Source organism: Pongo abelii, chromosome 4 (assembly GCF_028885655.2).
Source record: "Pongo abelii isolate AG06213 chromosome 4, NHGRI_mPonAbe1-v2.0_pri, whole genome shotgun sequence".
In the NCBI taxonomy this organism is placed as follows: domain Eukaryota; kingdom Metazoa; phylum Chordata; class Mammalia; order Primates; family Hominidae; genus Pongo; species Pongo abelii.
Genome location: NC_071989.2, coordinates 32,654,131 through 32,665,605, shown reverse-complemented (window position 1 = coordinate 32,665,605; position 11,475 = coordinate 32,654,131). Strand labels below are relative to the sequence as shown.

Genomic DNA, 11,475 nt, shown 5'->3' with positions numbered 1-11,475 from the left:
CGCTAGGGTTCTTCTAGTCTGAGAAGGGAATGGAAGGGTGGAGTTCTGATAGGGAGAAAACTGTCAAGGGCTTTTTCAAAGTGAAGACGTGGGAGGAAGTGACCAGGAGGCTGGGAGCGTGTGGTAAAATAGTAGGTTGTTCAACTGTAAGAAAGATTTAGAGGTGGAAAAGTTTTGGATTGTGTCAAGATTGTGAGTGTGGCCTGGAAAAGGGCGGCTAATTTGAGTTCTATTGCCTTTGTACCTCTGACTCATTTAGGTGACAATAAACATTTCTCATCTCAATATTACTCAATTAACAGCAAAAAGAGAAAAAAAAATCAAGTAGTAAGCAGAGTGTTTATTTTTTTAAAATTACTTAAAAAAGTTTGTTTACAGAGATGTGGATTTATATAACTTGGTGACAACATTTTAAAAATGTACAGGCTATTTCATATTATTGCACTTACTCTTTAATATATAAGGCATTTTACTTTACATAAATAAAGGATAATGTATAATATCATACAAAGTTATGGTGCCAATTAAGTCAACCATCAAATTCAATGAGATGTGTGGGAAGATGGAAATGAAACCCAGCCTACTTTAATCTTCATGGTATATTCTTGCAACTACGATTTACTTGTTATAACACGTATTTACCCTCATAGCTTATTGTGAATGACTGACCAGTTAAAAAAAAAAAGAAACAATGACAGTTTTAGTAGGACAATACCATTAGTGTTCACTTCAGAAAGTGTGGGAATTTATTAGGCTAATTAGAAATACTAGTCATGCCTTGAACACTGAAGACAAATAAATAGCTTTCTATCTTAGGGTCAAAGACAGTTTAGCTTTTGCTTCTTCCCTTAAATTTCAACTGTTGTTGGTGAGGGAAACCTTCTGGCAAGATGTAGTAGCAGTGGCTGATGACTTTAGCATAGTGTATGTGGTAAGCCAGAGGTCTACCCTTGTACTCCAGATATGAGGATTAAGGACTTGCAGAAGGAGACCGTTCCATTTGCTCCACATTGCACAAGGAATTCCTGTCTGTTCACACAGGGCTGTGCGTTTCTTATTATTAGGCACAGCTGTAAGAGTGGAGGCAAAAAAGCAGTTTTCAGTGTTGACTTGATTTAGGCAAGAAAGCAGAAACCACAAAACTGACCCCAGAGACTGAAAAAACAATCAATCATGCATGCACCTTGCACTGACTTCCTACAGTATCCTACATGTAACTGTAGTGAAAAGTAGAAGTAAAATCAATAAGACCTTTCTAACTAACTCGTACTATATTTTCCTTTGTATTGCCGGTTGATGAGAAATCTGGACTCAGACAAGCCAGCTATTTCTCTCTCATCTGAAGGACCTCTCTAGGCCGACTTCAAAGATGTTTAGTGGGATTGGTCATTCAGAAAAATGATGTACAAAGCTGATGGCTAAAGCCCCTCCATGAATCTGGGGGTCATAGCCATAGACTCAAGCTGTAGGTTATTTAAAGAAGTATCTCCAACATAAAATCTTAGTGTCATGCACACAGGTATGGCAAATGCACTCTCCACTCATATTGTTAGGGCTCAACGGGTTGGTTTGTGCCACTGAAGACCTGGCTTGTAACTATATTTCTGCTCCTTTACCTTGACTCACCCTGTTTCTCCTCCTCCTTATGACCCGATGAGAGTTTGGAATTTACCTAAGAAAATAAGGGTACATCACGAGGGGAGAAAAGCCAGCTATGTGACGATGAACGGAATATCCAATCGGAATAGCTACTGGGAAGCAGCTCATGCCACCAGAGGAGGAGTGGCCAGAGTGAGTTTCCCAAGCAGCGTGAGTCACGACAGTCTTCTGTAGGAAAACATTTTTGGCAAAAGGAGGAAATTGCAAAGCGGGAAAACGAAAACAGCAAAAACTGAAGTCACTGCAGTTGTCATTATACTAGGTCAAGAAAAGAGATCCAATACTTAGAATGTTACATTTCTTAAACATGTTGGGAAAGAGGAAAAAAACCAACCAGTCTCCTAAAAGGATTCCATTAAGCTCCTCTATTTGGATTGTACATACATTGTCTATAAATCCAAGGACACTTAGAAAGATACTTGATTGATTTCTAAAAATTTAGTTTAAATTCATGGTTGGAGTGCATAAAATACAGAAATGGAAACCCAGTGACTGTGATATTTTTGTCTGCTCTTGTACTGACCAGTCTTGAATTCCAGCACTTACCAAGACAGGTTCAAAAACTAGTTGTAAGGTGCTTTTAGATGTTGACGTTTCTGCTCCCTCTAAGCAGTGAAGCTCATGCCTATTTAAAGAAGTGCTATTCTGTAAAACAGCCTTATGGCTTACACTTTTGAGATAGAAAATGATCAATGCTTCATGGTGATCGATAACCTATTGAGTTGAACTTTGCATACGTACATTATACATTACACTCACTAAAAAATACTCTATTTTGCTTTTTCATTTTTGGACAATTCCTGAGCTCGGCCTAACAGATCATAATTCATTTTTTTAAGTCTTACTCTCTTTTCAGGGTAACATATACAGACCTACAGCTCCTCCTTCCATCGAATGTGCCTAAAAGCATTCTGTCATTTACTTACAAAATCATATAAAATGATGATAGTCCTCTTAGGTGTGACATTTGTGTCTCCCTCAGACTTTTAGTTCCCTAATCACCAGGATTGGGTATGTTGGGAGAGCTGGCAAGAAGGAAGCAAAGGTCTAGCTGAGTGTTTCAAATAAAGAAGGGTGTGTCACATCTTGTATCCCCATCAGTAAACATAAAGGTAGGGGACAGGCACTGGAACGAAGGAACCCTCCCGGCCTGGGTGATCCAGGTGGAAGGCTTCTGGAGTTAATTTCATTGCTGTTGCACATACAGTTAAGTCAGGCTTCATGTGTAAGCACACGCTTGGAGATTTTTATAGTCTGTGTCTATACCAGTGTTGGCCATTTCAAGAACCTGTGGTTTAAGAAGTCACTCTGATTTGCTAAAGAAAGAAGAAAGAAGAGAACTGAGAAAATGATTCTTGTTAAAATTCATGAAGAATTCCTCTGCTTTCTAATTAATAACTGCACAGGTCCTTCTGGGACAGACTTCATAATATTCCAGGCATCAAAGTGCATGAGCCCAACCAGAGGTTTCCCATTAATAGCAAGAATTTCATCTCCAGCTTCTATTATTCCAGCTTGTTCAGCTGCACCACCTGTGAGAATAAACACAGAATAATAGCTTGGCAGTTTTATAGTATTCAAAAATCCTAAGTAAACTAAAAACTTTTAAGTGATAAAAATATCTAAATAATATATTATTGAATAGAGAAATATTTCTTAGAACACAAAAAGCATATATCCATAAAAATAAACTGGTCTACAGAAAACAGTTCAACTCTAGCCCTCCCGCCGCCCCTCCAATACAAAAAATTAGCCGGGTGCAGTGGCGGGCACCTGTAGTCCCAGCTACTCAGGAGGCTGAGGCAGGAGAATGGCATGAACCTGGGAGGCGGAGCTTGCAGTGAGCCGAGATTGAGCCACTGCACTCCAGCCTGGGCGACAGAGCGAGACTCCGTCTCAAACAAAAAAAAAAAAACAAAAAAAAAACAAACCGACAAGGGGAAGATATTCTCTATGTATTTAATCAACAAATGGTTAACATCCAGACTAAAGAGCTAAAAGTCCACGAGAATAACACAAAATAAAGTTGGGGTAAGGAAATCAACAACTGAAATCCAAACAGCCAGTAAACACAGGAAAGCAGGCTCAACTTTTTTTGTTGTTGAGACAGGGCCTCACTCTGTCACCCAGGCTGGAGTGCAGTGGTACAGTTTTGGCTCGCTGCAGCCTCTGCCTCACTGGGCTCAAGTGATCCTCTCACCTCAGCCTTCAGAGTAGCTGCGACCACAGGCATACACCACCACGCACAGCTATTTTTTTATATTTCTGGTAGAGATGGGGTCGTGCCATGTTGCCTAGGCTGTCAGCTTCTAATTGTTAACAGATACTGGCTGATACATGCAAGTTCTGAGAATCAGTGATTATGTGCTCATTAGTGACCATGGAGACTACTTACAGAGTTTAGCATGTTCACATTATAGCTTTGTCTAGCTTTCTATGAGCTTTGAAAAAAATGCAAGTGTAAACCCTCCATTTACGTTCTCACACATATACTTCTAAAGGTACACCAGCTATGGAGGCATCTTATGGAAAAAAATGGCATTGAAAGAAAAAGTCCCCAGTGTGAAAATAAAAATTTTCTCAGAAATTTAGATTAGACCTCAAATGACTGAGCAGATGTATCGATTTCATCCTAAATCACTGAAAGTCGTTATTGAAATTATTGAAATAATATTATGTGATAAAAATACAGCTTGGAAGAAATCCAACCCACCCAAGGACAAAAACATTTTCTGTGGTAAATGATAGAGGCAGTTACATTAGAAGAGAGACCTCACCAATATCAGCCCTGTAGTGGGCCCCAGGAAAATGATTTGGTCCCTAGTCCTTGCTTTTCTTGAGATACATTTTTGGAAGGACCAAAGAACCAATTATATTTGTGTTAACATAGTACCCAATGTTCTATTCTAGCATATTAACTGAAGGCCTTCGGGTTATGTGAAAGAAAAGAATTTTGTGAGTGTTCAGCTGGGCCTCAAGACATGGGAGGTTCCAGGCAACCAGAACAGCCTGATGCACACTGAAGGAGCAATCAGACTGGGTTTGGTCTCAAATCTGTGACTTCAGGCAAGTTACAGATTTCTCTAAACTTCAGTTTTCTCATCTGCAAAATGGTGATGATATCTGTCTTGTTATCTTACTAGGTTGTTAGAAGGACTGAATGAGATGAAGTGGAGCAAAGTCTTCTAGGACAGGGGTCCTCAACCCTTGGGCTGCAGACTGGTGGCAGGAGGGCTGCACAGCAGGTGAGCAGTGGGTGAGTGAGCAAAGCTTCCTCTATTTACAGCCTCTCACCATCACTCACATTACCACCTGAGCTCTGCCTCCTGTCAGATCAGCAGCAGCATTAGATTCTCACGTGAGCGTGAACCCTATTGCGAACCGTACATGCGAGGGATCTAGGTTGCGTGTTCCTTATGAGAATCTAACACCTGATGATCTGTCATGGTCTCCCATCACCCCCAGATGGGATGCCTAGTTGCAAGAAAACAAGCTCAGGGCTCCCACAGATTCTACATGATGGTGAGTTTATAATTATTTCGTTATATATTAAAATGTAATAAAGTACACAATAAACGTAATGCATCTGAATCATCCCAAAACCATCCCCCACCCAAACCCTCCCCATGGAAAAATTGTCTTCCACAAAACCAGTCCCTGGTGCCAAAAAGCTCGGGGACTGCTCCTTTAGGAAACATTCAGTGTTGTACAAAACAGAGGTTTGCCAGCTTTTGGACTTTTTACACAAGAGAGAAATAAATTCTTTCGTTTAAACCACTGCTATTTTGGATTTCCTATTACATGAGGCCAAACTGAATCTTAACAGATTTGAGCAGGATATGTCTCTCTCTCCATATACTCATAGATTTTTAAAAAATGTCCTTTAGAAAGCTTTTATGCTTTTTCCCAAAAAAGGTCTTGCATAGCTTTTGTTTAACACATTCTTAGGTTCCTTATGCTTATGATGAATTGGTGTCATACAGTGAACAATCTGCATTTGGCTTTTTTTTCATTCAACACTGTTTTTGAGCTGGTCCCAGTTTACAGAGAGAGAGATGTAATTTATTTTTTCAGCTGCTATTTAGCTTTCCTTTATATGAATATATTTTATTCTGCTACAGATAGAAATTTAAATTGTTTCATAGCTTCCATTTTTGTAAGCACTGCTAAAATTTTCCTTAAAGATTAACCAGTAGATACTTGCGTGAGAAAAAAAATGAGTGTTTTCCTTTCTCCACCTCCTTGCCAACACATCATAGTATGAGATTTTTTATTTTTGGCCAACTTGATAGATTAAAAGAATGATTTATAATATTTCTAATTTTCATCCAATACATTTAAGTTTGAGCATCTTCCTGTGTTTCTTGGCCACCTAGGTTTTAACTTCTGTCCATTTTCTATTGCTTTCTTTACCTAAATTTTCTCTCTTGTAGTTTTCTTACTGAATTATATAGTTCTGCATATATTCTGGATTTTTTTTTTTTTTTTTTTTTTGGAGATAAGGTCTCCCTCTGTCACCCAGGCTGGAGTGCTGTGGCACAACCATGGCTCACTGCAGCCTCGACCTCCCAGGCTCAAATGATTCTCCCACCTCAGCCTCCTGAGTAGCTGGTACTATAGGTGCGTGCCACCACACCCGAGTAATTTCTGTATTTTTTATAGAGATGGAGTCTCGTCATGTGGCCCAGACTGGTCTTGAACTCCTGGGCTCAAGTGATCTGCCCACCTTGGTCTCCAAAGTGCCGGGATTACAGGTGTGAGCCATGGTACCCTGCCTATTCTGGATATCAACCCTTTGTTTATTAAATATATTGTAAATATCTTCTAATCACTTATTTTTGAATTTGCTTATAAATTTTGCCATATAATGAACATTTTATATGTTTTTTTGTTTTTCAGATGGAGCCTTCTCTGACCCCAGGCTGGAGTGCAGTGGTGCAGTCCTGGCTCACTGCAACCTCCGCCTCCTGGGTTCAAGTGACTCTCCTGCCTCAGCCTCCTGAGTAGCTGGAATTACAGGCATGCGCCACAATGCCCAACTAACATTTATATTTTTAGTAGAGACGGGGTTTCACCATGTTGGCCAGGCTGGTCTCTAATTCCTGACCTCAGGTGATCCGCCCACCTCGGGCTGCTTAGGAGGCTGAGGCACCAGACTCACTTGAACCTGGGAGGCAGAGATTGCAGTGAGCAGAGATTGTGACACTGCACTCCAGCCTGGGTGACAGATCAAGACTCTGTTTTAAAAAAAAAATTCTTATTCAAATGCTTGTTCTGTAATAGACTTACTCAAGAAATCAGTTTTGCTGTATTGTTTTCTAATGCTTGAGCTAAAAGACACAGGAAAACAAAATGAACAGAAAACCTGTACTCCTGAAATTTGTATGAAATACGAGGTAAGAAGGTGAATCCTGACCTCAAGTGATTCGCCTGCCTTAGCCTCCCAAAGTGCTGGGATTATAGGCATGAGCCACCATGCCCGGCCAGATAATGAAATCTTTAGACTCACTAGTTTCCAAAGGTGGGATCTGCCGTATCATACTCAGAAATACTTGAATGGCTTTCCCCAAGAACAAAACCACGGGCTTGCACACGAGAGTGTCTAAAGCGCTAGTCTGTGGGACTGACACTTCTCTTCTTCTTTATCCATTTCCACAGCAGTTTTCACGGATTTGTGGCCAGATGCTAAAGACAAAGGCTGAGAAGTTATCCAGGACGTCATATTCTTGCTTTGCTGGAGACAGATCTGAAGGATGTCATCTGTCCTGTGACTTCTTCTAGTATGGGGTCCCGAAGCCTGGCCTCCCCAGCCGATGTGCTGCTTTAGTCAGCGTCTGCCCTGGTCCTTCAGTTCGCAGGCTCACATGCTTTTTTGGGTTGTGTCTCTTTGGACTGCAGAGGCTACGTGTCCTGTGACCAACCATGGAGGCGGCCACTCCCCCTCTCCTCAGGAGTGTCTTAAAATACCTCCATTTTAGCTACCCTATTGAATGACAGGTTAGCTGGGTGCTGCGTTTTCAGGTGATGGACATTTTCCCTCAGTCCTCTGAAGGTGTTGCTGGCTCCAGGCATTGATGCCGCCACTCTGATTGTTGTACGCAGTGAGCAAACTAGAATTTTCTCCTGGCTTTTTAGATTTTCTTCTTTATATTCTGAAACTTTATTATATCAAGGTTTGGATTTTATTTTTTTTGGAGACGGTCCTACTCTGTCATCTAGGCTGGAGTGCAATGGTGCAGTCCTGCTCACTGCAGCCTCCAAGTCCAGGGCTCAAGTGATCCTTCCGTGATCCTTCTGCCTCAGCCTCCTAAGTAGGTGGGATCACAGATGTGCACCACTCTGCCTGGCTAACAAGGCTTGTTTTTTGTTTGTTTTAAATAAATTCAGACTGTTTTGCCCCTTGATGAGTTTTTCATTCTGCATAGTCCTGTCATTTTTTCAGTTCTGGAAAATTCTTAGTCATGATTTCTGCAACTGTTTCCTCTCATTCTGTTTTTTCCTTCTGGAACTCTTTCTCTCATTACCTTTTTGTAATCATCTCTATTTCCCTATACCGCATTTTTTAACGGTTTCTTCTGTTCTATTTTTACAAATTCTATCTTCACATGGATTTAGTCTACTTTTTACTTTTATTCATTAACTTAAAAATATATTTAACTCCATTTTCACTAATGAGGGTATATGTGCATTTAGTTTTTACTTTTAAAGAGGCAGGGTCTTGCTCTGCTGTTCAGGCTGGTATTGAACTCCTGGGGCTCAAGCAGTCCAAGGAGCTGAGACTACAGGCATGCGCTACCACACCCAGCTTGCATTTTGTTTTTTTTACATATTTGCTTGCTCCTTCTGAATACCCTCTTTGGTCTTGTTTCATGGGTAACATTCCTGCCTCTGTCATGAATGGGGTGTCCTGTTTTTCGGGTCTGCTGGCAATGGATGTTGCCCTGTACCCTTCGTCTGAGAGCTTTCTGTTGTGAGGGCTCTTATAGTCGAGTTGCCACATGCTTGCCTGAGCCTAGTTCTCCTCCTGCTGCTGCTCTGTCAACTTGAACATTTGATGAGTCTGAGGTTTTCTCTTTACCCTGGTACCATAGGTTCACACATAACAGAGACCTGACTCCTGATTTATGCCTGTCTTCTGCTTGCTCCAGGGGTTGGGAGCAGGCAGCCTGTCGTGGCTGCCACTCGAGTAAAGCAGACCTGTTGTGACCACAGTTTACTGGCAAAAGAACAGGTCCCAGGCCTCTGCATCACAAGATGCCTCGCTCTGGCTGCCCACAGGGGTGCTGAGCCCCTGCTCCTGCGTGGGCACTGAGGCCCCAGCCTGCAGTGCACATTTCTTTCTCATCCTCCGCTTCCTCTGGGCCCCAAGGATGCAGCCCTGCTTACCACAGAGGCTTCGTTTCCACTTTTGATCCATAGAGGTTTTTTTTAAGTGTAACTATACATTTTTTTAAAGTTTTTTTTCTATTAACACTACAGGTCAAGAGTGGAGAGAGGTTTTGGGATTACTATGCAATTGTAGAAATATCTCAAGGTCATTAACTAGATGGTCATTTAAATAAACAACAATCCTTAGCTAAGAAGAACTGACCTTGTTACTTGCTGACCTACTTATTCTGTTACATACTGTAACTTTAAATGGGTTTCTGATCTATTTGCAAGTATAATTACATATCGATATTGTTCATACAATTATACTGTTATTAGTACAATTATGAGTTGTTAATCTAAGATTTTGAAAAACTGCCCAAGACCAAAACATGAATTATGCAAGTTGATGAAGAGATATATATTTACCAAGCATTTCAATAATATCTACTCCCCATCTTTTTTTTCCCACACAGGCTATGCTTGGACTGTATTCCTTTCTTGCAGTCTAGCATTTACAAGTCTAGTATTTTAAGTCAATGAGATCTTGGCCAGTATTAAGTACTCCTGACTGGCAAGTCTAGTGGTGTTATTTAATGTGGTGTGTTCACATCAGAGAGACAGGGGCCCGGAGTAAGGAACTGCTGCAGTACAGGGGTCAGGGACAGACGCTCTGGGGCCAGACTGCCTGGGCTGGAGCCTGGTTCTGCCACTTACAGCTGTGTGACCCTATGTGCCTCAGTTTCTCCTTTTGTAAAATGGTTATCCCCATTTTACATGACACCCACCCGATAGAGTTGCCACGTGGATGGCATGAGTTAATACATGTCCATACAGAATAAACCTTGTATGTCACAAAGCATTAAAAACAGTTTAGATTTTTTGATTTCTAAATGGAAGGCATTTTTTTCATTGAGACATCCATGGAAAAATGACAGGTGAGAGAAGGCTGACTGAGTTGTCTAGGACATTACCTTTGTACACTCTTTTAATGACCAAGGGCCCATCTCCTGTCACAGATGATTTTCCCCCATCCAGACTCAGTCCCAGCCCAGCCGAGGTCTTCAGCACTTCAACACACAGAGCGTCGTGTACAGCCACACTTCTCCCTGCAGCGGCAGCGTGCACCAAGATAAAAATGACAGGGTTGTTCATCATGCTGCCTGTCCAAGTCCCCCAGGATGCATTGCCTCCAGCCCCATGTACTTCTGGCACACTCAAGTCCCATGTACTTCTGGCACACTCAAGTCCCATCTACCCTGGGGTACTTATAACAGCACTTGAGCCCAGTAGCACTGTTGGCCTCCCAACTCTGGGGCTGCCCTCCTGGCTGTGTTGCTGCTGTACTTGTATCCTTTGTTCTGTGTTTTCTGCAAGCATTGGCAAATGCTTTTATGCCCAAGCAGAAATCCCCAGAAAGCAAAGTGCTCTTGTTAAGCCCCCCACACCGGCTGTGCACTTCTCAGTGAGGACTGAAGTCACACTTGGGGACTCCAAATTTGATTTTCTGCCAACCCTGGCTGCTAATGGCAGCAGAACATCACTCTCTGGTACCAAGACTTGGCAGCACCAAAATGCCCAGCCTCATGTGAGACTGTTAGAATGGACTCCAAAGCCCCCAGGAACCCAGAGAGCTTCCTGCCTCCCAGCTCCCGCCACTCCTGCTCCTGCAAAGGGAAACCCTGCCCCTGACTATGGCTGTCTTCACAGACACACTCGCTGCCTCCACTGGCATCCTGCTCCACTGTGAGGAGATGGTTTCCATGGTGATGCCAGCTCTGTGTGCTGGTTTCGGGAAGGTGGGCTGGGTTTGAATCAGGATTGTAAACTTGCCTTGTACTTCCCTCCCTTGCCTATCAGCCAAGGACGTCAGAGTTGACTGCAAAGGCACACTTAGTTAATTGGGAGGCAGAGGAAGGACCACAGATGGATTAAACTGCCTGCTTCCTGTGTTCACTGTGTTCACTAGGGCTGAAGCCAAGCTAGTATTGTCTCCTTTGGACATAAAGGCCAGTCCATTGTCGTGGTTTAAAGAAGGCCACTCCACAGGGTCTGAAGGACATTTACTAACACTGGAGGGAGCATGATTTTTCAAAAGGAAAATGGGTGTATTGCAGTGGCTCGAGTCTGGCTGCATACTGGAATCACCTGGGAATGTGAAACGGTGTCTGGCCCCCACTGCGACATTTCTGATTTAATTGAGCTGGGAATTTCCTGGGCATCAGGATTTTAAAAGCGTCCCATCGTCTCTACTGTGCAGCTTACTGCACCGGGCCCCCAGTTGGACGCTGTCAATGTATGGTATAGGACCAGGTAGACCTGGGTTAGGGAGACTAAAGAACAGGAAACTGAGCGAGGTTAAGCCCTCCAAGCGCTCAGCATTTGATTGCTCTGCAGGGTCTGCTTCAAGACCAGAGGCCCTGAAGTTGCTGCAGGAATACTGAGTGA

At 42.4% G+C, this 11,475-nt stretch overlaps 1 protein-coding gene and 1 long non-coding RNA gene across 3 annotated transcripts in view; one reads left to right on the top strand and one right to left on the bottom strand.

Annotated features, from left to right (window-relative positions):
• Nucleotides 1–320: 320 nt before the first annotated feature.
• The window catches only part of PDZD2 (PDZ domain containing 2), a 468,191-nt gene continuing 457,036 nt past the window's right edge, over nt 321–11,475 (bottom strand). For both annotated transcript variants that reach the window (XM_024246854.2, XM_054555451.2), the window contains 2 exons: nt 10,002–10,136; nt 321–3,191 (listed from right to left, as the gene is read on the bottom strand). In XM_024246854.2, the coding sequence (XP_024102622.2) occupies nt 3,025–3,191; nt 10,002–10,136 (302 nt within the window). In that variant the 3' untranslated portion in view covers nt 321–3,024. The remainder of the gene's footprint in view (nt 3,192–10,001; nt 10,137–11,475) is intronic.
• Nucleotides 1,660–10,014, top strand: LOC129059366 (uncharacterized). Its single transcript, XR_008525199.2, has 4 exons — nt 1,660–1,791; nt 4,803–4,904; nt 6,322–6,413; nt 7,318–10,014. It is a non-coding gene; the product is annotated as an uncharacterized LOC129059366 (long non-coding RNA).